Source organism: Lepidochelys kempii, chromosome 9, assembly GCF_965140285.1.
Source record: "Lepidochelys kempii isolate rLepKem1 chromosome 9, rLepKem1.hap1, whole genome shotgun sequence".
Lineage (NCBI taxonomy): Eukaryota > Metazoa > Chordata > Testudines > Cheloniidae > Lepidochelys > Lepidochelys kempii.
Genome location: NC_136388.1, coordinates 81,304,320 through 81,330,254, shown reverse-complemented (window position 1 = coordinate 81,330,254; position 25,935 = coordinate 81,304,320). Strand labels below are relative to the sequence as shown.

The following is a 25,935-nucleotide window of genomic DNA, read 5'->3' as shown; positions in this document are numbered from 1 at the left end:
CCCTATTAACCCCGAGGGTTAAAAAAAATCCTTTCATACACAATGCAGATGTTTCCACAGATGTTCATCAGCTGTTATTCTAGATAGTTAAAAAAAAAAAACCAACAGGCTGAACAAACATCACCACCATTAAATATGTCTGTGCTTGGCCTTGAACCACAGGTGGAGATTAGGGGACTGTTGCCATCCCTTTTGAATTTAAAATAATTGTAATGCACAAGAAAAATGTGCAAAAGGAGGGTGAGTGTGGGGAGTGGGATGAAACTGAGCAAATGAAAACATAAGGCTAACATAGGGGAACAGAGGCCTAACAGTGAAGCCTAGTAGATTGGAGTCATATCTCAAGTGAGGTGGAGAAGACCTATCAGTTGGGACATTTAAAACAGAACTGGGGACAAAGCACTGAAGGATATTCTGATGGAATGATCCTACATTGCTTGCAGGGAAGAGCTAAATGATCCAGTGAGTCCTCTCCATCTCATAATTTCTATGCTTAAGGTATTCAACAGGCATGGACAGACCTAGAAAATTGTACCAGGAGTAGAAGTATCCTGACCATGTTGTCATCTGCAGGATCCAAACTTTTACCCTATTTTTCTCTGAACAGATCTTTTCAGCTAGAATACCGTGCTCTCTGCTGAGTTATAGGGACTGCTCTGAAGTCAAATCTGCAATTACTTTGAAACGACCCATGTTTGTAGTGCCGTTATCATTGACGAAAGGTGGCAAATTGATACTTGAGAGACTGTAGTCTTCTGTTTTCCCTCTGTAGCAGCCCACACACAAGTGCAGTTCAAGCTTCCACAACACACTGCCCCTTGCCAGCGTGACTAGCAATTCAGCGGTGTGTCTAACGAATCCTCTGCTCCTCTGCCGAGACTGTGCATAAGCTGATTAATGACAAGGTATTGCAACGGATATACTTTGGATATACGTTGTACTTTGGATACTTTTCTTGAGGGAGTTGGATTGAACCCCCATTAATCACTGCAGAGAGGCCACCAAATGCCCTGCAGGGCTGAACAATTTCTGACCGGTGGGGCTGGCTTTGAACTCTCAATATAGAAGGCTTCATTGGCCCTTACATAATCCCTGGGCCACCCAGTCACTCTAGTCCAAGTGCCACAAGATTAACTAATAAATAGTTATAATAAAAGCAAGTTAACTAATTAAGTTTAAAACCTGTCCACAAAAGAGATGACTGCAATCTCTAAGGCAAGTAACGAGAAGACACTGCTAAAAAAAAAAAAACGGACGGGAATAGTCCAATACATTCCATATGTTTAACTGTGTAATGTTCCTGCACTGATAAAAAAAAAGAAGAACCTATTTTAGAGGCAGCCAAGATGCATTCCACAGTCACACAACATGAGTGTTCTAAGACAGGCACAGGGTAGCTCGGCTTTTCCTTTAAGCTAGAGTAAGCTGGAGCCAGGAAAAATAAATAATTTTTTCTACCCTTTGTTTTCAGTTCCTTGGTCTCATCCCTCCCTCTTCTGGCTCTAGTTAACAATTCGTCTCTCTTTCACTCCTTAGCTACATGTGGGCGAGGATGAGGAGGAGAGAAAGGGGGTAGAAAAGTGATCAGCTGTCTAACGGTGGCAGCGTGGGGAAGGAGATGGCTAGAGGAAGATGAAATTAACAGGAATTTCACTAGAAATCCTGCAAAGAATATATCAATTAGCTCCTTATTCAGTCACTCGGAGGGCAATGGTATCATACTTGTATTTCATTGTTAAAGTTGCTGTCTTAACTATCCCAGTCAGATCTTAGCATGTTCATTTAAAAGCTGATAAAGGAAGGTGTGAGGACTAACAATTAGATAAGGGGCCAGGGAGCGGACTGAGGACTTCTGGGCTCTTCTCTCAGCTCTATGAATGATTAGCTCTGTGTCCTTGGGCAAGTCATTTAATCTTTGCGTGACTCAGTTTCCCTGTCAAATGAAGACAATATTTACCTACCTCACAGGCGAATTGGTTGGCTTACTGATTGTAAAGTGCTATGAGATCCTCAGGTGAAAGGTGCTGAATAAGCACAAAGTATTATTATCACGTATATAAACATGGAATGAAAAAAACCCTCACTGGTGAGTTATGCATCATGTGGTTGTTTTGCTTACATTTGAGGGCCCTTTCATATAAAATACTTTGTGCCAAATTGTACTGATGGCCACTCCCACCAGGGTCCGACAGTCATGCTTTGTTTGGAAAATGACTGAATGGTGCATCATTGCTTGAAAGGGCTGGCAGGCTATTGGCTCGTGGTGGTTCTGGGAAACCCACCAACTTAATTAGCAGCTGCCATTTGGAGCAAGGGAGCCAGTACTGCTTGCTCTAGACATGAACAATCACTGCAGGCACGATCATTGCATCTTTAGACCCACCTCTGCTGTGAGTAACCTAGACTGGGCCTGGCCCTAGTGCTGATGGGCAGGGGGCTGACTGTGCCTGGAGCATTCCTGTACCCCGGAGTACCCCAAGCAAACTAGCAGGTCCTGTGCTCTGCAGGAGTGGTGAGGCTGCTTTTGCCTCTCACCCTGGGATTCACAAACAAACAAACCCAAAGTGGGCAGGGCGGCCCTTGGCATGGCTCCTTGGAGCTCACCAGGCACTCTGGGAAGAAGGCTAAGCCCTTGAAAGGGATGGTGCAGCCCACCTATTGCCCTGTACACTGGAGAGCTCAGGGAGGAGTTGTGCCACTGTGTCCTGCCCTCTGCATAAGCCAGAGCCTACATGGCACAATCTGCTTTCTGGAATTTGGATGCCTTAACAGAAATCTGGGGTGTGACTGCTCACCTGGCCCTGTTAAACAGACAAACATGCTGCTGTTTTTGGAAGCTCATTTGAAATGTGCACACGTGTGGGGTGATATTTTTAAAATATCTTGTTAGCTGTTCACATATCTCCAGCTGACAAACTCTTCTGCAGCTCAATCCCTGTATTGTGCACCCCCAGGCACTATACTTCATTCCTCCAGGGCAGTTTAACTCTGATGTTTTCAGCTGGAGCTGCTTAACTTCCCCCTAGGTCCTCCTGAAATTCACCAGCCAGATAAAATCATAAGGCTCCCCACAAAAAACACCTCCAATCAGCCGCATGAACAGGGCAAACTGACTCATCAGATTCTGAATCACATATACACGTGTGGCAGAGAAAAGACCCACAGAAACAAGGATTGCATTATCTATGGACCCTGCTATTTTTTTTTTTTTTACTATGACCTATTCGCCCAACTTCAGATCAATACAATCAGTTTTATAATGGGAAAGAGAATAAAGGAATATTATCCCAGCATCTTTCAACCTGAAGGGAAAATCTCAAAGCAATTTATGTCCTGTGAGATGCTTCACCTGGCACTAAAATGAAGCCACTTCTGGCAGCGGCTTAACAGTTGAAGACAGGAAGTGAAGACTCCAGTGTCCAACCAAAACTGCAGGGAGAAATTAGTTGGCAGAACATAAATTGGCCAAATAGGAATTTGGCCAGGAAGTCTGAATTAATGCCCTGGTTATTGTGCATGCCGTGGTGTCCAGAATACCCTTAAGGCTGAAACTCACTCATGAGTCATCAGTCTTTGGGCAGGGAACTTCACAGAGGGAGAGCGATGAAATTCCCCTCCCGATCTGTGAAAAGGAATAATAACAACAGCCCTACATCCCACAAGAATAATGTAAGACTTCATTGATTTTTGTGTGCAAGGCACTCAGAGATCCTAGCAAGGCATTATTATGAGATGGTTGGACATCTCAACTGAAAAATGTCCCCTCCAGCAGCACAGATCCCCTAGCACCTTGCTGGGTCATTGGATCGCTACTGATGCAGGGAAAACTCAGGGCTAAAAGAAAATGCAGTAGAGCCTCAACCAAAGTTCAAAACTCAGTGCACTTGATAGAGAGCAAAATTCTGGTTTTAGGGCAGCAGCCCCAGGAATTTATGGGGGGTGGTTTCTGCATTTTCAGAAGGCAGGGCCCTAAAGTATTAGTGTCACTTTACAAACATGCATCTCTGCAGTCCTTTGAGACCCTGAAATTGAAGGAGTCTGAGACAGAGTGTAGTGAAGAGCTGGAGACGAGGGAAAATTCACCCTCCCCTTTGCAGGACTTCATCTATGGCAGGACAGGCTCAAGTCACACAGGAAAAATAACCAATTTCAGCTAATCCCATATTCATAACACAGTCAATAAAAGCCAGGTTAACCCAGTCTCCAACATCTTTATTATTTCATCTGGCTAGTCAAATGCAGATGAATTACTTGCTAGGACATGGTGGGAATGGATTGGTACATTTCCTGTCTGTTTCATTTCTGGTGGGAATAACCACTGATAAAAACAAGGAAAAGTCTGAAGGCTACAAGATTTCATCAGTGTCTTTTAAAAATTATCTTCTATTATCCAAAGGCTCCACTTAACTCAACACAGATAGCCTTGGTCTTCAGAAAGGGGGTGGGTTGGATTGTCCACAATGTAAGCTGGCAGACAAGAGGGGTGAAATCTGAGATTCACATAACCTAACTTTATTAATAGGAATAAATCTTAATCAAGACACAGTTATTAGGAAAGACTAAAGAATGCCTTTATAAGCAGCGGGCCAGGGGGAGATGAAAACGAATGAACGAATCATAAATTGTAAAATTATATAATTTATAAATGTATCTTTTAATTAAAGTTTAATAATCAAATATTTAAATGTGTACGTACAAAGGGTATGTACTGAGAGTTTGGGAAAGCACAAAAACATAAATACTTCAGCAAGACTGCAATCTAGAAAAAGCAACAAAGGCCAGAAAAGGCTACTGCAAACGGGGATCAAACAACAGCTGCAAAGTTATTTTAAAAATCCCAAAGGAACAAAACAGTTTTGTTGCAGAGAGATTGCTTACAGGGAGAACGAGTCATATTTAGAAAAATAAACTTGGGTGGAGGAGCATGGATCTATGTATCCTTGGCTATGTCTACACTACTGCGGTAAGTCGGCCTACGCGACGCAACTCCAGCTACGTGAATAACGTAGCTGGAGTCAACGCACCTTAGGTTGAGTTACCGCAGGGTCTACACCCTGGGGGGTTGACGGGACAAAATCTCCCATCGACTTACCTTACTCTTCTCGTCGGGAGTAGAGTACAGAGCAATCTGCAGTCGATTTGGCAGGTCTTTACTAGACCAGCTAAATAGATTGCCAGTGGATCGATCTTGGAGCGTCAATCCCTTCCGTAGCATAGACCTGCCTCTTGTCTTCACTACCGTGCTAAATCAGCGCCGCTGTGATTGATGCAGCGATGTCGATTTAGTGCATCGGGTGAAGATGTACTACATTGACAGGTGTAGACACCGCGTTAAGTCGATGTAAGTTACATCGCTCAGAGGGCTGTTTTTTTCACATCCCTGAGCAATGTAACTTACATCGACTTAAGCGGTAGTGTAGACAAGGCCTTATTAAGGTACTTACATGATAGTACCTGAGCACCGCACAATCTACATGTATTTATCTTCGCAGCAGGAGGAAACTGCTATTATCCCAGTTTTACCGATGTGGAACTGATGCACAGAGACAATAAGTGATTTGCCCAAGTTTAGTTCCTTAACCACTGGCCCGTCCTGCTTCTGACTGTTTCAGGAGAAGAGATGGGGCCAAAGAGCCTTCTGCTTCTAGTTCACTGTTCTGAATTCTACTTAATGATGAGCCATGATTGATCAGAAGCTTACGGGAATTAAGGCAGTGGTCTCAGCCCATGGCTCCTGGGCGGATGTCATCATTAAGGAAGGCACCTTTGTCAATGGACTCAGGAAGGCAAGGACTGAATGAGTCACAGAAACCATATTAGACATGGTCTGTTCTGGCCAGGGCTGGGAGAAGAAATTTGCCCTGTGCTGTCCCTGCTATTCCTGTTCTGAGGAAGGCTTTGTGAGCTGCTTTGAGTTGGGCTTGTGGTACTCTTCTCCCCTGTCTGGTAGACTAATGTCCACTAAAGCTCTGCAAAATGATCAACTTTCACTTCATCCGTTGTCATCAGGAGGATTATTTTTTTGATTTTGTTCACAAGACTTTGCAGTTTTGGGGAAGGGTAATTGTTGCAGGTTTGGGCAGAGAAGGCAGCCTGAGGCTGAAATTCCAGAAACAATTGGTCAGATATTTGCCCTTGGCCAAAACTTGCCAGGTTTGCACCTGAAAGTCTTTTTGGGGAGGGAGAATGGGAGGTGGGGTGAGGTTGGGTATTTGCCTTTTGTGTGGAAAACAAAACAAAATAAGAGTCATGTTTATGTTTTGTTGCAGTGTTTCAGGAATCCCAGCCCGATGCACAAAGCAGCAGCTGCTGCTGAAAGACTGGTGGAGGGGGGAATTTAAAACTGTTGCAGCAATTGCAAGACACCTTATTTGCGCCGTGGCTTTTAAAACTGATTTTCAAACACCCAGAAGGGTCTGTTTCATGATCACGCATGTGGGGAGTCTGATTCTCCTCTCACATCGGTTTCCCAGCGCCATTTGCTTCAATGGAGTTATTCCTGCATTACACTGCCATGAAGGGAGACGGAGATTGAGGCCCTTGTCTACACTGCCATTTACTTTGGTATAACTTACGTCACTCAGGTGTGCGAATAAGCTGCCCTCCTGAGCGACGTACGTTACACAGACCTAAGTGCCATGAGAGCTTCTCCTGCCGACATAGCTACTGCCACTCACAGAGGGGGTTTTATTATGCTGAGGGGAGAGAGCTCTCTTGCCGGCATAGAGTGTCTTCAGCAGGCTCATTACAGTGGTGCACATGCAGTGCTTCTAGTGTAGACTAGCCCTGAGTTTATTAGCAAGAGCTCAGCAGACCTGACAAGGGTGGTGGCCTTGAGAACCACAAAAGCCAGGGACCTGAATGCTTTACAAAGGAAGAACCTTTGTGGGGACAAGCTGCTGTTATCTAAAGCAGTGGTTCTCAAAGCCGGTCCGCCGCTTGTTCAGGGACAGCCCCTGGTGGGCCGGACTGGTTTGTTCACCTGCCGCATCCGCAGGTTCGGCTGATCGCAGCTCCCACTGGCCATGGTTTGCTGCTCCAGGCCAATGGGGGCTGCGGGAAGGGCGGCCAGCACATCCCTTGGCCCGCGCTGCTTCCCGCAGCCCCCATTGGCCTGGAGCGGCGAACCGCAGCCAGTGGGAGCTGCGATTGGCCGAATCTGCGGACGTGGCAGGTAAACAAACCGGTCCAGCCCATCAGGGGCTTTCCCTGAACAAGTGGCGGGCCGGCTTTGAGAACCACTGATCTAAAGAGAAAGAGACTGTTGTCAGTTGCCAGAAGAGGATCTGAATTAAATAGCTTTTATTCTTCCCAAGAGGGGGTTTCCATGGTCTAATTTTCTATAAAATACAGCAGGCCAGGTTTGGAATGAGATCTCTGCCCTACTCATATGCCTCTTCCAGCAGCTGCTGAGATTCTTTACAAACAGCTGGGACTTTCTAGGTGGTTGCTTCTTCTCTACAGTTCTGAGACTAGAGGAGCAGCAAAAGACAGAGCCTATGTTAGGGTCCTGTGTTATCTAGACACATACAATCCTAAAGGCGAGGAAGCCACAGCAAGGAGACAGCTCCGGAATGAAATTGGAATTGTGCTTTTCTTCCCCTCACCCATATTTTCAGAGTTCTGCTTTAAATTACATTCAGCATTGAAAGTCTCCATGAGACAGACCAGATGGGAGAGGACTTGATTCTCCAGGGTGCTGATCTCTCTGGACCCAGTCCAGGGAAGCACTGAAGCACATGCTTATCTGTAAGCATGTGAGTAGTCACATAAAGTTAACCATGTGTTTAAGTGCTTTGCTGGGTCAGCATCAGAAAACAAAGCCTCTTGCAGGATCGAGTCCCAACACACCTGGTGCATCTCCACACCTACCGCTGAACAAACAGAACTGTGACACTGCCTGGAGACCCATTAATATCCATATATATATCATAACTAAGGGTAAAACTTGTCAGAGCCACACCACAGCCTCTTCTCCAGCGCAGTCAGCAGTCTACAGCTGTGGCGCGGAACATCTGAGGCAATCACCCTGGACTGGGATGTTCACGCATAAAAGGTGCCACCTTGTTTTTTGAAATGTTCCAGTTTGCGGTATTTAGACCCAAACCCAGGTGGAGCTTTGGGAAGTATCCTGTCTTCTGGAGCTCCCAAGCACACACAGGGAACATGCCCGCTGTGCCACCTCTGAAGGTGTGCAGCATGCAGGTCCTGGGCAGCCAGCTTTGCTGGCCAGTGCAGACAGACAGGTGTTTATGGTCTTACCTCCTTCCACCTGTTGTGGAGTCACTGATGCCCCAAAGGGTTAGCAAACAACCACAACTCCAGTAGGAGCTGCAGGTGCTCAGAATCTCTGAAAACCTGACCCAAGTTATCTTGAAGTGGGCACCCTCAAAATGGGTGCTTCGAAACTTAGAGGGCACTCAGGAAAATGTAGATGTCGAGGTTATTGTTATGGGGATATTAATGCTTCCATCCTTCACAGGTGTACTGTGAGCATGTTGGTGAAGCGCATTCCAGACCCAACGTGCTTTGTAAGTGAGAAGTATTTTGAGGCGCTTAGAGCTGAGTGCTATTCACAGGCCCCCTCTTGGGCAGAGCAGTCCGTACACTTTCTCAAGAGTGAGTGAGACTGGAAGGTTTTTGACCCACATGTCTTTGGAGAGTTTTAACCAGGACAAGTGACATCACTGCCAGAGACCAACATTCCTAAACAGCAGAGATTTGAAAATAATCTAATGGCTGTGGAATTTAAAGCATGTTAGCAGTTAGCGGGAAAGCAGTGCTTGAGAAACTCAGGGAGAGATATTCTGTGTGAGTGCAGCAGCTCCTCCAAGAAACCCAGGATTATTCCAGGACATACCTTTTTTTTATCTCCATGCATTATGTATTTCTCCTCAATGCTCTCGATTTTGTTGCCTGTCCACATGTCTGCCTCACTGATGTTTTTCTGAACAATTCTTTTTCCACGGTGTCTGCAGCTGGAGGTGGAAAAGGGAGGATGCAATTGAAAAATACACCCATACTGTACATGGTCTATGTAGGAAGCATTCGAACAGAGGTGGTCTCTATCTGTACAGTGCCCCTGGACTTCTTGAAAGCTACTGATGATAACAAACTGATGGAGTTTTCTGTCTCCTTGTGGAAATGACCATCACTACATCTCAAACTCATTTTGGGGGCATGTTGAAATTTGGTTTAAACTTTGATCCAGTTAAATCATTTTCTGATGTGGCTTAAACCAGCCAGAACATGTGTCTAAACTATGAACTCTAGATTAGAATACAGGAAGAACAATGTGTTTGTAACAAACAACATTCATAGGTTAGAACATGGGCTGGTCCCATTCACAATGACTGGTCAAACTGTGTTAGAGACCAGGTTAGTGTCAACATGGTTTTTAAACTGCATCTAAAGACTAGGGCAGGAGTGTTTATAGTGAGATATTCCACAGTTAAGAGGCACAAATATCAGCATTCTGCCACCATTGAAAATCCCCCAATTCTTTAAGAACTGCAAGTGATGTTTCTGCAAACTGAGGCCTTCAGACTACTGGACACTCCAGAACTCATGTGTGAGAATCTATCTAGGGTATTTATACAGCCCTGTTTATCACTACAACAATGCTGTGATATAGGGCATTTCTACAATCCTCCTTTTATAGATAGGGAACAGAGGCACCAAGAAGCTAAGTGACCAGCCTAAGGTCATATAAGAAGTCTGTGGTGGAGCAGGGAACTAAACCAACGTGTCCCCGGCTAGTGCAGCCTCCATAAGAAACTCCACTACACTCCCCAGGAAACAGCTAAAGACAGAAATATGGGGTAATTAAATCAAATCACTAAATTGTGATTTGCAAAACAGGAAATACACCTGCAGATCATTATAGTCATAGCTCATTAAAGATATCAGACACTTCCTGTATATTCTGAAATTCAGAACCCCACTCATTCAAACAGTGGGAAGTGAATGACGGCTTTTAATGTCCCTGCTTAGAGAAGCCAAGTAGGACAAATGCAGGGAAAGGGATTGGAATGGGTGCGTACTAAGACAACAGAGGAAAAAGAAGTAGAGGTTCCATTCATAATAATAATGCATATTGAAAATTAATTCAATGTTTGCATACATTCAAAAAGGGCTCATGTCATTCTGGGGTGTATAAACAGGAATGTTGTATGTAACACACTGGAGGTATTTGTCCCGTGCTCCTCGACACTGGTGAGGCCTCAGCTGGAGTGTTGTAACCAATTCTGGATGACATGCTTTTGGAAAGATTTGGACAAATTGGAAAGAGTCCAGAGAAGAGCAACAAAAGTGATAAAAGCTTTGGAAAACCTGCCGTAGGAGGAAAGGTTAAAATACCTGGGCATGTTTAGACCTGAGAAAAGCACATTAAAGGTGACCTGATAACAGACTTCAGATATGTTAAGGGATGTTATAAAGAAGACAGTGAATCAATTGTCTCTATGTCCACTGAAGGTAGGAAAAGAAATAATGGTCTTAATCTGTAGCAAGGAAGATTTAGATGAGATGTTAGGAAAATCTTTCTAACGAGGGTAGTTAAGACCTGGAATAGGCTTCCAAAGGAGGCTGTGGAAGCCACATCTTTGCAGGTTTTTAAGAACAGGTTGGACAAACACCTGTCAGGGATGGCTTAGGTTTATTTGGTTCTGCCTCACTGCAGGGGGCTGGACTAGACAACCTCTCGAGGTCTCTTCCGGCTCTACATTGCTATGATTGAAATATATTAGACAAATACAGAGTAGGACGTGCTTCTTATTAATTCTGAAGTTTCATCACAGATGGCACTCTTCAGAGGGCTTCCTGGCTCAGGGGACTAGAATCTGTGCTGGGCTAGGGATCTTTTCATTTCATGGTTGCCAGTTGAAATTCAGCCTAGGATGGGAGTGAATGGAATTGTTACCATGTGATTGATGGCTGGGCAGTGAATTCAGTTCAGATCCTAAAAGACAGGTGTTTACATCACAAAGTCAACATACATGACAGAAGTCTGCCCCCTTGTTAGCAGTTTCAGCAGAGATGCCAAGGTTTGGATGACCAGGGAGTCTGAACTTCTCCCCTCAGTCTTAGAGGCCATTGCACCAGAACAGGCTTATAGAAGGTAAAACTTGTGCAAAATAAATGTGACCTGATTTTCAGAGGTGCAGCACACCCATAAACCCTATTGATTTGCTTAGGAGTTGTGGGTGCTGCAGTTGTGACAATCAGGCTCCCAATACAGAAGACCTCCTCTGTAAGGTGCACATTGGAGCAGGAGTGTTTTTGCCAGGAGATCACAAGACGCACTTTGGATCAATAAATCTGTACTAATGTTGGTGTCTCCATCCAGCACAGTCTGATATGAAGGTGCCTTGTGTGGCTTCCTACAAGTAACAGTTCCCTCATAAGTCTGCATAAGGCAGGAACTCAAAGGAAACAAGTCAAATCACAGCTAGACTTGGAGTGAACAATGACCACTCATTGGGACTCCAGCTACAGCAGTGAGAGAGAGAAGGAGAGGAAATGAGACAACAGCAGGAAATGAGGGAGGGTGGGGTGTGTGTCATTTCCCACAGGAATCCTCCTACAGTTTCTGCTGAGGAGAGATAAGATTGCCTCCGAGGCCAGCAGAGGTAGACGCCACTCTGCAATTGTATTTAACTTGATAACATCAGGGACTGAATAGCTCGGGGAGTTGGGACTGGGGTTATGCCTGGCCTTTTGCTTCCAGGTTACTGGTTCTAATTTGGACCAGGTTGGCAGCAGTGCCCCACAGTGACTCGCACACAGTGCCTGCTGTTGGTGGTGTGTCAGCAAACTCAAATGCAGGGAAATGTTGTGCTTTGAGTGTGGAGTCTCGCAATCCCATCCGAGATGCAGGGCTTGGAGGAGATCGCAGGTGAGCTAGTGACACTTCCATCAGGGTGTGTGATACATTACCCTGTGGTATTCCCTCTCTAGTCTCACCGAAACCCTTGTTAAACACCTTCAGTGGTGGTGCCTTCAATACCCTCCACGCAAGCCAAGTGCAATATCTATCTGCTCTTACAAAGGTCTGCCAATTCCCAGCTGTTGTTTTATTCCTGGACGGACAGTATATTTGCTGGCCGAAAGCTAAACCAATTACCAGGCTACCCTTCACGTTCTTACGTGGGTGAACACAGGACTGCTGCTGATGCTTGAATCGTAGGATCCTGGTGGCTGCTGTCCCAAGTAACCCCACAGGTAATTTCCCTTTGGTAGCAGCTGCACTAAAGTGGCCTTGTCTGGGAGATGCTCCTTGCGACCTGTCCACGTCCAGTGGCCTGTCACCAGACATGTCCTTGAAAAAGAGCTGAAACTGCAGCCAGCGTTACAAACATTTTCCACTGCTGCTTTTCAGACGACAGCAGAAAAAAAGGAGCTACACAGCACATTTCGCTCCTTATTCCCACATCTGCCTTTATCACTGAGGTGGAAAACCTGACTCCAGGCTTCTCACTGCAGAAAAGGGTTAAAGTGCAACTGGAGTTGTTACGTTTGGCTCCTGTATTTCCCTTTGGTGCTCACGAGGGGAAGCACTCGCCATTCAGATCTGAGCCCAGGGGTCTCCCCATGGGCTACTTAGCTAATATCTCAACAGGAACAAAGGAAACGTCTATTTGTCTAAAGAATCCTCCTGAAGCATCTTGTGTTTAACTCGCTTAGTTCCTGTTTGCTGGATTCTGACCTGCCGGCTTTCTCCTGCTTCTGCAGACTCTCGGGCTGCCTCCAGTCCTTTATCAAACAGATGTTCACAGTAAGGCCCTCCGCCATTTGCTGCACCTTGCAGTAGCGTGACATATACAGGTTGATGTGGGTGGATGACGACGCAAAGTGCACTGAAGAAGATGGCTCCCGAGGTTCAGGTTAGACACAATTAACTCCTCTGTGAAACTGAACCTAAATCTTTGAAACATTTGTCCATCAATGATCCCTGAAGGGATAGAAAGTGGGGTCTTTTCTCTGTGATTGCTGGATTTCTACACTTAAAAAGAATACACTTTTCCTTCAGATCTGCCCTTGCTGGTCGCTCACACAAATCTGCCATTCCCCTCTCAACCAACCATATATTTGGCATCCAAGGATTCACAGGAAAAAACTCCAGCTAAGTCAAAGGGGCATTGTCAGGTTAAAGAGAATCTGGTCCAATTCTGTTACACTAAGGTGACCTATCACCATTCTGACAGTAAAAGAGGCCATAAAATGGGTGTAATTTACAGCCCGAGCAGTGTAAAATGGCCTTACTGTAACTGAGACCAAAACATCTATTAAACAAGCACAGTGGAGATCAGACCCAATGATCATAATGATCCCTTTTGGCCCTAAAATCTACAAATCTTGTGCTTTCGGGCTTCACACTCTGCAGGGGAATGGTTATTTGTTTTAAAAGCAGCTGTTTCCACTGGAATTTAAAGACTTGTCAACTTCTCCATTGGTCATAGAATCATAGAATCATAGAATATCAGGATTGGAAGGGACCTCAGGAGGTCATCTAGTCTAACCCCCTGCTCAAAGCAGGACCAATCCCCAACTAAATCAGCCCAGCCAGGGCTTTGTCAAGCCTGACCTTAAAAATATCTAAGGAAGGAGATTCCACCACCTCCCTAGGTAACGCATTCCAGTGTTTCACCACCCTCCTAGTGAAAAAGTTTTTCCTAATATCCAACCTAAACCTCCCCCACTGCAATTTGAGACCATGACTCCTTGTTCTGTCATCTGCTACCACTGAGAACAGTCTAGATCCATCCTCTTTGATACCCCCTTTCAGGTAGTTGAAAGCAGCTATCAAATCCCCCCTCATTCTTCTCTTCTGCAGACTAAACAATCCCAGTTCCCTCAGCCTCTTCTCATAAGTCATGTGTTCTAGTCCCCTAATCATTTTTGTTGCCCTCCGCTGGATGCTTTCCAATTTTTCCACATCCTTCTTGTAGTGTGTGGTCATAGGTATTTGTAGAAGTTTTTTTGTACAAAACATAAATTTGGAGTAAAATGTGAATTGTGAGTGACCTTTCAAGGCAACTAGTCATGTCTGCCTTAATTAAAGAAAACAAGATGCATGATTCTTGCCCCGCATTGTAATATTCTCTCTCATGGAAGTGGTAAGGGGGTTATATGGCCGTCCCCTTCCAGATCATTAATGTGAATCCAGTTTGGTTTCATAGTAACCATCTGCTCTTTGGTGATCTGTGTGAAATGAGTTGTTTGGTCTCAGAACAGTTCATAGTGGACACAGAGCCCAGCTTGGCCCTGTTGCCAGTTGAGTGAATGTCTAAACTCCCATTTGCTTTAATAGTTCAAGATCAGACATTTTGGCCACCCCTCTCAGCTGAGGGGCTAAGGATTGAATAGACCTAATGAAGTGGATCTCTCCAGGGCAGCGTTCAGAAAAATGAGCAGGGCTATAGGGGGGAGCCTGCACTGTGGTTGTCCATGCTGTGGACAGATGACTTCAAGCTCCAAGAGCTTTCTGTTGGCCTGGACTTGCCCTTTGAAAAGTATAAAGAAGGGGCACTGGTCCTATACCCAGACATTAAAGTCTTCCATGTCACAGATGCCCAAGCATATTGGCAAGAGGATTTCTCAGAAAAAGAAACAAATGATATGTAACCAGCTCACCCTGAGAAGAGAGCCCCAGGAGTATGCACTTACAGCGTGTCTGCAGGGGCGCATGGCTCCCATTCCCACATGATCTTGGGGTCTGGAGTTCCGCTCGCAGTGCACTGAAGGGTTTGTGTGCTTCCAAGATTCACTTGTGCGACCTTGTCAAAGTCTGTCTCCTTTTCATAGATTTTGGGCCTCTCTAAAAAAAACAAAACCAAAACCCCATAAAGTGAGGTGACAAATATTGCCCATCCATAAAGCTGGAGCAGTGTCGTTCCCTGGGCGGGCCTGGTTTTCAGAGGAGTGTATGTGGCTGTAGCCAGTGAGGAATGGTAAAGAAACGAGCTAGGTGCATGGTGACCAATGATACCAAAAAGGTTCCCACATAAAAGGTGTACAGTCACTAGCCTGAATGTTTTGTGAGGTTTTACAAAACATATAAACTCCACCACATGAATCCTAGCCGCCTTCAAATGCCATGAACGTTAGACGTCTCCTGGATAAAGCTACACAATGAAATTCCCATTGACTTCAATAGGCACGGGATTAAGATGTTACAGGGTGGTTCCTTACCCTTTAGGCAACATCTGATGTTCTCTCCTAGTTCTTATACCCTGCTGCCCAGACTTCCAGTGTTAGTGGCTTAAGAGAATCTTATCAAACAGCTGGTGGTTTGGAACAGGGTTATCATTGTTCATGAACTCCCCAGAGTAGGGGTGGGCAAACTTTTTGGCTTGAGGGCCACATTGGGGAATAGAAATTGTATGGAGGGCCATGAATGCTCACAAAATTGGGGTTGGGGTGTGGGAGGTGGTGTGGGCTCTGGGGTGGGGCTGGGGATGAGGAGTTTGGGGGGTAGGAGGGTGCTCTGGGCTGGGACCGAGGGGTTTGGAGGGCGGGAGGGGGATCAGGGCTGGGACAGGGGTGCGGGAAGAGGTTCAGGTTCTGGCTGGGGGTGCGGGTTCTGGGGTGGGGCTGGGGGTGCGGGTTCTGGGGTGGGGCTGGGGATGAGAGTTTTGGTGTGCAGGAGGGTGCTCTGGGCTGGGATCAAGGGGTTTAGAGAGCGGGGGGGATCAGGGCTGGGGCAGGGGGCTGGGATGTTGGGAGAGGCTTGGGGGTGCAGCCCCGACCCTGCGCCCTGGCTGGATGCAGCCCATGGGCTGTAGTTTGCCCACCCCTGCCCCAGAGTCTTTGTAACAAAGTCTTTTTGATTTGGACACCTTGACTTTCTCCTTCATTACCTTGTACCACGCACAGGATACAAGGGAGAGGGAAGAATAGTAGGGATTGCAAAGTGCATGGTGCTCAGGGGGCAGAAGGCAGCTATAAAGGGGTGTGAAAAAATTCTCCCCACTAGCAAAACCATTAAATGAAGCCATTTGGGTTTGGAAAAATAGAAAAATATTTCTTAGTTGCTTTTCAAATGTTTTTAAAGAAAAAATGGATTCTTTTGTAGGCAGAAAATTGTCATTTTGCTACTGTGTTCCCTCAGAATATGATAAATTCCTATTTGGAGCCAAGTTGAGAACAAATCCTGATGTTGAGATTTTGGTGTAGTGTTGAGACTCCTGGAATTCTCAGAAACATCTCTCAATCCACATACAGGGTCTCAACAATTTAAGCAGCAGTAAGAGCAAAAAAATTGATCATTCCAATATGCAAGACATTTCCACCACAATCTTGGAAACAAGACTTTGGGTTATACTTAGTGTGGAGTGAACACTAAAATACTTGGATAAGCATCCAAAATTTTGGCAGCTTATTTGAACTTTAATAAAGACTCTTGCATCTGCAACACTGAGATCCTCTTTTGCAAACTTGACGTGAATAATCTGTAGTCAAGTGAACTGCCCCATTGAAATCAATGGATGACAGGTGCTTATACTGCACTCATCACTGTAGTATGTGAAGAATGAGCAAGACATTGTCACACGAAATCAACAGGACTGCTGGCATGACTAAGTATTATTTGTGTGTGTAAAGGGTGCAAAATCAGAACTTTAGGCTGGAAATCTCATAAGATCAGGCTCGGTGAGACACTTCTAGTACCTATGGTTGCCAATGGGGAAGGGATACTTTGTGTCTTCTATTTCTGGCTCCCGCAGAAACATGCTAAATGAAAAATGGTGGCATAACCCCCCCCAAAAGTGAACTGACCTTTTTCTAACCTCAGAAAGGTTTGGGGTAAAAATGTGGCCTCTTTCTTTATGCAGACTGCTCTGCCCATCCCTAGTCATATCTCTTTGTCCGCTTCTCATAACAGGAAATCATACAGATTTATTCGTCTGGGTCCTTCTTTGGAACCCCTCTGAGTAGCTGACTGTGGCTGCTTTAAACTGAGGGCTTTTGACAAGTTGGGAAGTGTACAATAGATTAGATTTCTGGTTTTTTGGGTTGACTTCTTTTTTCTCCTCCCAAGGAGGCCCAAGATATGCAAATATGAGCTATTGCCTAACTCATCGGTCTTGGACCCCTGCCCTCTGTTTTTGTCTCTCAGCCCTCTTCTCTGACTAGGGACTGACCAGCTTTGCTTTTCAGCTCTGATCCCATGTCTCTGTGGGATCCTCATTTTCCATTTCTCATGGCTGCCAGGTCAGACTAGGAAAGGTCTTCTGACCCCATCCCTGCCTGCAATTCTATCAGCCTTCCCCCTTAACAAGTTTTGAGGGAGAGTTGTTGACTGTAGAGGGCTCAACAACATCCCAGCTTCCATGCCATAATGAGACATTAGTTGGAATAAATAACCTTAATTAGTGTTTCACTTTAGAAATGATTAACCTTCTGGTATTAAGATATCTATCGCATAAGTTTCAGTTTTTTCTCTTTCTCCCCTTAAGTGGCCCTAATACTAGTAGCACACACCACGCCACAAATCCACTTTCCACCCCTTCTTTCTCCCAGTAGAATGATGAAGTCGGGGTTATCTTGTGGTTAAGGCACATGACTGGGAGTCAGCAGGCCTTGGTCTTACTCCTGACTGTGCCACCAACCCACTGGGTGATGCTGGATAAGCTACTTCAGTTCTCTGTGCCTCAGTTTCCCCATCTGTAAAATGGAGGGAATAAAACCTACTATTATAAAGATTAACTTGTTAATGTTAGTAACCTGCTTTGAGATTCTTGGATGTAAGATGTTATTCCTAAGGGAAGAGTGTTACTGATCTGTGTTCTGCAGAGAAAGGCTACTTTTAATTGGTTTCAGAGTAACAGCCATGTTAGTCTGTATTCGCAAAAAGAAAAGGAGTACTTGTGGCACCTTAGAGACTAACCAATTTATTTGAGCATGAGCTTTCGTGAGCTACAGCTCACTTCATCGGATGCATGCCGTGGAAACTGTAGCAGACTTTATATATACACAGACAATATGAAAAAATACCTCCTCCCACCCCACTGTCCAGCTGGTAATAGCTTATCTAAAGTGATCAGGTGGGCCATTTCCAGCACAAATCCAGGTTTTCTCACCCTCCACCCCCCCACACAAATTCACTCTCCTGCTGGTGATAGCCCATCCAAAGTGACAACTCTTTACACAATGTGCATGATAATAAAGTTGGGCCATTTCCTGCACAAATCCAGGTTCTCTCACCCCCTCCCCCCCCCCTCCCAAAAACCACACACACAAACTCACTATCCTGCTGGTAATAGCTCATTTAATTGGTGTCTCTTTTCCCACCACTGAATCATTCCCAATCATAAACACCATCAAAAACCCCTTTTATCTGGTGCAATGGACAAGAGTCCATTTTCTATGCTCTCAGAATATTTTTCTGTTGGTTCTCAAATCTTTCATTCCACTCGTCTGCAAAGAACTTGTACATGTGTTTTTTACCAAAGAAAGAGCATTAAGGTTAATATGGAAGAGTGCAAAAATATTGTGTTTTCTTGGGTGTGAGCTCTGAGTTTTGCACACGGACTATATGTATATGTGTGTGTGTGAGAGAGAGAGAGAGTGTGTGTGCATGCATGTGAGAGGGACAGAGAGAAAGTATTCTTGGGTGTGTAGGGGGTTGGGTAATACCCTTCAGTATTAACAGAATTGTCTGTACTCTTGGTGAAATGATGAACATATTGGATGTCATTTAAATTATCTTTCCCAACAAGAAATGGCAATTTTTGTACTTGATCTAATTAAAATAATGATTTACCGGAGCGTCAAATTAATTCCTAATCCCACAATTACTTTACTGCATGGTGCTATTAAATATTACTTGAAACCTAAAATGAGTTGAAATGATTCATCAAATGCCATAATTATTTATGAGACTTAAGCAATTATTACTTAAAACTAAAGGGGTTTGCTGAAAAAACCTCCGGTCATTTTTCCCCCTCACAGTGCCACATAACTCAATTATAGCAGAGCTCGTGATTAATTATGGGAATGGCAATTTAAAAATGAAAAGTTTTTAAAAAAGCCTGGTTTTTTGTTTTGTTTTTCACAGTGAGCTGAACATTCTTTCTTCAAATGAGAGGTTGTGGTTTGTGGTTCTAGTAGGAGAATGGGAGTCAGAACTTCTGGCTTCTAGTCCTTAGCTCCACTACTAGGTGACTTTGGACTAGTCACGTCACCTCTCCGAGTCAGAGGTATCCATGCCTGAAGATGAATCTGATTCCCATTGAAATCAGTGGGAGTCAAACACTTCCGAATATTGCTAGACTGCCCGGTGGGCTGCACTGGTTCTTGGAATTTCCACAGCATTATGTGCTACAGGCCTGACCTCAGCCCCAGCCCCAGCATGCTCCCTACACCAAGGTTCGGAGGAGTTCCTCGGAGGACAGTCTCCAGCTGTCTACATCTGCTGGAGGAATTTTCCTCTGGCTGGATCTGGAGCATCTTTGTGCTGCTCCAGCCCTTTTATCCGGTGCAAAGGAGCCAGAATGGGAGTGTGAATCTCACCCACTCTGTTCATGGACCTAATATAATGCCCATTGAAATCAACAGGAGTGTTTCCATTCACTTTTAGGGCACAGGGTCAGATCCTCTTTGCAGAAATTCCCCCATCAGGGAATTGCTAAAATCTCCATCAGTGGCAGCAATCCTGGGAGGCCTAGTGTTGATAAGGCTTCTGCAGCCACTGGAGTTTGTCATCTAGTCCTGCTTGGAACAGGGTTAGATAAATGAGCATTAAAAACATTGGTGGGTGCAAGAGCCTTAACTGCCCTAGGACTCCTAATGTTAGCAATGGTGGGGATTTTTTTTTTTACCAACCCTCCTCGTGTAGACACAGCCAATGTGTTTCTCTGATAACTCCTGCCCCCCCAACACACTTCCAGAATGGGAGCTCCTTGTACCTTTGTTCATTTGTATGCGTGAAGCACATGTGGGAATCCATTTTTAACAACTGCCAGAATCCAAATATATTTCTGGTCACACTTTAAATTACACATCTCAAATACAGATTTAATAAGACAGGTCTGTGCGTGTTTTTTTTTTTTTTTTAAATATTAAACAAAATCTGGTGTGAATTTAGAGCATATGAAAGTGATAGACCAGCAACACTGAAGAGCTCATCAGGTCTGCAAGCTTCCTCTGCATGGAGCTTGGCAATGCACCTCAGCCTAGATCTGCAACAGCCCTCCACTATTGTAGATCTGAATCCTGTCCATTCATCCTACAACTGTGCCAAAAGCACCTTGTTTCTGACCCACAGCAGCCTCTGCTATGCCAGTTCTGGGCTCTCCCAAACAGTTCAACCAATGCACCTTGATCCTGACCACCAGCAGCCTCCACTGTACCAGTCCTGGGCATCCTCAAACAACTCTGCCAATGCACCTCAGTCTTGATGTGCAGCAGTCGCTCCTACACCAGTCCTGAACCCTTGGGGGTGATATTTCTAAGTACACCTCCTGCAGCACCTCCTGCTGTCCTACACCTTGACCCTACAGCTCCACAGAGATCTGTCACTGCACCTCGGTCCTCTTGATCTGCTCTGTTGGCCACCCTTCCTCCTGAGCTGAGTTTTCTCAATTTAATCAGAAATCAAACCTTAAATGTTTCCTGTTGTGTGGCCACATTTCAAACGCACAATGTTCCAGTAGATTTATAATTCATTGAGGTGGGTTTTTCTCTTCTCTAGTTTAAACTGTATTTCTAGCTCCTCTTTGCTGAGGGTGTAATTGGTGGTGTGGGAGCTGACCTGAATAACTAAAGACTTCCCTGCTGCTGCACTGTGAAGAGCAATCAAAAGCAGTTGCACTTACTGTAAATTTCAAAAAGAAAAGGAGGACTTGTGGCACCTTAGAGACTAACCAATTTATTTGAGCATGAGCTTTCGTGAGCTACAGCTCACTTCATCAGATGTTTACCGTGGAAACTGCAGCAGACTTTATATACACACAGAAATCATGAAATATATATTTCTGTGTGTATATAAAGTCTGCTGCAGTTTCCACGGTAAACATCTGATGAAGTGAGCTGTAGCTCACGAAAGCTCATGCTCAAATAAATTGGTTAGTCTCTAAGGTGCCACAAGTCCTCCTTTTCTTTTTGCGAATACAGACTAACAGGGCTGTTCCTCTGAAACCTGTAAATTTCAAATTGATCTGAGTGATGTAAATTTCACCTTCCTTTCCAGTGCTGCATTTAGGCTGTAAGCAATAGAGAGGTCAATAATTTGTAGACAGGTTGGGCCACTGACCCCAATCATTCCCCACTCAGTGAAAGAGACTGTATCTTTATTTTATGCCAGGAGTCATTGTATGGACTAAGAGTGTTGCTGTGGGGTCACAAGCTCCTCCTGCCACCTGAGAAACCCGCACATGCTGCCTGCTAAGTTTGAGGAGGCGGTAATGGAGAGTTTCCCTTGTAGAGCAGAATGTTCCAGTGACCTCTGCTTTGCTCTAGTTTCAAGGACCTGTGACTGAAATGATCCTCAAACCCTTGCCCCACCTGTGACTGAACTGAGATCTAAACTCCGTACACACTAGGCACTGTTGTTGATTGATTTTACTCATTAATCACGTAGGACTGATTCAACAAAGCACTTAGGCACATGCTTGAGTCTAGGTTTGAACAGGTGATCTAGATATATATTCATTATATATTTATCCTCATTTTCTTTCCAAAGAAGAAACTTGCACAAGCGCACAGAGAGAGAGGGAGAGAGGAAAAATCAAAAACATTTTGGGCCACATTCCATTCAAGGTTTTCAAAACACTTTCTGAACATGGAGGCCCTGCAAGCCACCTCTGAAGTAGATAAATATTATTATCCCCAGTCTACATCTGGGGAAACAGAGCTGGAGAGACTTGCCCAAAGTCACACAAAAAACACATGACAGTTACACAGCCATGAATAGAACCCAGGAGCGCTGATTATCAGGCTCCCACCCTGATGTCTAGAGCACACTCCCTCGTGTTTCTCTGGAACATGTTGGTTTGGAAAGGCAGGGCTGGTAACTGGAATATAAATTCATCAATTTTCTTATACTGTATAGCCAAAGATTTAAAAAGTTGTAGGGAGTTTTAACCCTCCAAGGACCATCCTGTGCTAAAATCACAAACAACTTTTTGGCTTTTTTTTGTCTTTTAAGACAACTTTTGGACTAATTTTCTCTCTCTTAATTCTCTAATAAGGAGAATGACTCTCTCTCTCCCCAGCTCCACCCCATAACAGCTCTGCTTTCCGCCTTTGATTGACTCAGCCAAATTTCTGGAAATTGAGTTTTTTCTTGTTTCCTTTTTTTTGCTAAGCAGAGTTCAAAAGCAATGTGCTCAACACTGATCCGCTTAATTGTTCCCAGAACGTGCAATTTTAGCTCTCTAGTTTTTCAAGGATTGGCACTGCCTGTTAGCCTGCTTTTCTAAAGGAAAAGGCACAAGTTAATCTACCTGCAGTGTTGGCTAGGGGCATGGGGGGCAACATGTAAACAACATGCTGCTGCCCCCACCTCCCTGCTGTTAGACTTGGAGAGACACTGCTTCAATAAAAAGCCGGGAGGAATGCTTAGGATATTTTGGCAAAACTCAACCAGTCCCCAGTTCCCTCTTCCTAAAATTGCTTTGGCTACTTCCAATGAAATGTGCTCCCAGGAGAGCACAGAGGACTAAGTGGAAGGCTAGAGCAGGAAGCTGGCAGTTTGTGGGGATCACATAATATTAGTGAGAAAATTACTCATAATTTGCTAATAATGAGTGGAAGTTTGCCTATCGTCTTTTTTTTTTTGCTCCTTTTTTGATTCTCTTTCTCACATTGCAATAAATAAGTCAGTAGGTGTCCAGCCCCTCTCCCCCCCCACATTCCCCATGTCTGGCAGTAGAAATTCCCCATTTGAGGGAAAAGATGGGCAGACTTCTAATGTGCCAATTATTTTACTTACGTTACTATTCTAAAGCAAGCATCCCTTCTACCATGGCCCACACCCAATTAAGCAATACAGAGAATACGGAGGAGGAAAGGGATGCAACCCAATCCACATGCTCTGGGCTTGGACAGGATTTCATCAGAAACAATGGGGCCCCTCTATTTTTGTAGTTTGTGTTTCTAGTTTGCTTAGCTGGCCCAGATGATGGAAAACAATCATTTCTGTTTCAGCTTTGCCTGGACAGCTGCTCCTCCAAAGTGATAGCAAAGAGATGGCTTTTTTGGCAATCCAGATGCTAAGGTGAGGGATGTATTAGTCACACAGATGAAGAGATGGATGGATGGATAGATATTGTTTCATTTTAGAGGCTCCTGCTTTCACATGTTTGTCTTGGTTCTCCTAATTCAGGCTTCACTTGGGATGTAGTAATAATATCAAGGAAGTGTGTGTTTTCCAGGGGCCCCTTACAGCAGTACTACAATGTCAAAACTTAGAGTGACTTCAGTGGGAGATCCACACCCACGCACCTATGACCTGATTCAGAGCTAACTAAAGTCAGTGGGAGTCTTTCCATTGACTAAATGGAGCTTTGGATGAGGCCTATCACACTGGACTTCTCTTCCCCCCGTGGTCTGATACAACTTGAGTTGGCTGATCTTCATGGCCTGATGAAGACTCGTCTCTTTCCCTAGGCTTTTGCCTACGGGGCTTGTGGTTAGGATGGGGTCCTGTCTTTTTACTTGGAGGAATGTCATTTATTTTATGCAAATACCTGGCCTGGGAGGATATTATACACCGTGGTCCAGCCCAGCCTGAGTTCATTGGCCTTTATGCAGGTGCTTAAGTTTATAAGTATAAGGCATAGAAGTGATGAGTGGAACAGGGAACCAATTCATGCATGAATGAGAATGCTAGGCACCATTGCCACGCTGCACCTGCCTAGTGCTGGGAGCAAAGTCTAACACAGCAGTGCATAGCTGAACACTTCATTAGCACAACAAGGATCACATGTAAGCCAATGTCTGTGCAGGTGTGCACTCTTCACCCTCCCATCCCGGCCTCATTTCACCCTGGGGAGTGGGTGTGTAAGGAGCCTGAGAATTACTACTACTGAGTGTTGAGGGGCTATTTCAAGTGCCTCATCTTGCTCTCTGACACAGCCTCCAATCTGCCTTCCCTGCTAGGCACCGCACCAAGGCTGGCGGGATCAAGGACTGTACAATAAAGCTAATTCCAAGTGAACAGCGCCACACTGAGCGGATGCAATATCTGCTAGGAAACACTAGAGGGAGTTTAGGAAAGGAGACAGATGAGAGTGGGATAGGGGAGAGGCAAGATAATGGAAGTTATTTCTCCCATTTTGTGAGTTAACCTAATGTTTCCAGTACAATTTGCCCTCAAAATATGATGGTAAGAGGCTTCTGCATGTGGCATAAAGGGCTCAGCAAGAAGCCTGATAAATCCAGATTATTTGTGCGAGCGTGAGAATGAAATGCAGCCGGCTTGACCATAAATCGATCTCCCCTCCCCCCACTTTGCTTTGTAGTCTAGCCTAGAATACCTTTCCCCCTCTTTCCCCCCCCCATTTTTCATTCTTGGCTGGCTCGGACTTGCAGCCGCCAGCTGTTTGCTAGGATCACCCTTTTCCCTTGCTCCCTCCCCTCTAAATTCTTCGGGACATTATTCTCTTGAAGCTTTGGCTCGCAATAAGAATTTAATCAAACAAAACAAAATCACAGCAACCCGCCGCTTCTTGGACAGTATTTGATGTGTAAATATGTAAAGAAGGAACACTCTGGAAATGTGATCAGCTACCTCCTGGAGACTCAAGAGTCCTACCCTGAACCAATGAGACCCGGCAAGGGGTGTGTGTGCTCCTGGGAGATTAAATTCCATCTGCCTCCAGGGGTGGTGGGAAAATGGGTGGCTAGTGGCATAGGCTAAGGAGGGAGTCACTTCTTAAAGGGGCATTTCTTGAGTGGTAGTGGGATCCTATTGGTCATTCATCAACAGGCCAGTCAACAATTGCTTGTTTTCGGGTGTGGAGTTTTTGCATTCAGTCAGCCTGGTTCCCATCAACGTCTGTCATGGGTAGTTAGACGTAGTGGGAATTACGATGCACAATCTGCTTTTGCCAGCTTGTGGTGGGCTGATGCCTGACCTGTAGCTCTGCTTCTCTCTTGCCAGTTGTGGATTCTATGGCCACGTCAGACTCGGGGGGAAATGGCTGGTGATGTTGTACTTGATATGGTTGTGCTTCTCTCTCTGTGTGCACATTATGCCCTAGCTATTCTGATTGCTGCAGTATAAGTGTATAGACCACACCTCCAAAGACAGCCTGCAGGAAAAGGTAGGCATTCTTCCCACTGAGATGGTACAAAATCAGCACCCCAGCATGATGCTGCATTGCTGAAGATGCCATCTCTCAGAGGGAATGTAAAACTGAGGCCCTGATCATTGTGTTCACTACAAATCCAGAGAGATTTCTGATGAAGAGTGTGTTAATCCCTGTGTTCAAATTCCAGCTCCAGTAATGACATTCTGCCTGCAGTTCCAATTGGAGAAGTAAATCTCTGTTCCCTAAACATTGATATTTCCAGCTCAGAGGCAGCTGTGAGTCCATCCTGGGCCAGGGGATCCATTTCCTGTATAAAGTGCCATAGAGTTTTTTGGCATCCTACTGGGTGGAAGGCCCAACATATAAATATCTACTGAAACTCTCAGCAATTTATCCTATTTGGAAGGTAGTGAACTTATAATTTGATGCTGATGCTAATGATTAGCACTAAGGAGTCAGGTGATTTATTTAGGAGTTTAAAATACTGCTCAGTAAAGATTCTAGCTAACAAAACCCCTGTGTTTAATTTTTTTGGCGAATGAGTTGCAAATGCCCAGGTCTGACAATGGAATGGACCCTACATTCTAACTGAAAATGAGAGTCAGGTCAGTTAATTCAAGATCAAAATGTTCTTTTTTGATCTACATGTACCCATGTAAGGTTGGCCAAAATAATCTGC

General features: G+C 44.9%; 1 protein-coding gene across 2 annotated transcripts in view; it reads right to left on the bottom strand.

Moving 5' to 3' along the window:
- LOC140917713 (vascular endothelial growth factor receptor kdr-like) overlaps nt 1–25,935 on the bottom strand; it is a 182,627-nt gene that overhangs the window by 62,233 nt on the left and 94,459 nt on the right. For both annotated transcript variants that reach the window (XM_073361074.2, XM_073361075.2), the window contains exons 10-11: nt 14,668–14,818; nt 8,861–8,978 (exon numbers count right to left, since the gene is read on the bottom strand). In XM_073361074.2, the coding sequence (XP_073217175.1) occupies nt 8,861–8,978; nt 14,668–14,818 (269 nt within the window). The remainder of the gene's footprint in view (nt 1–8,860; nt 8,979–14,667; nt 14,819–25,935) is intronic.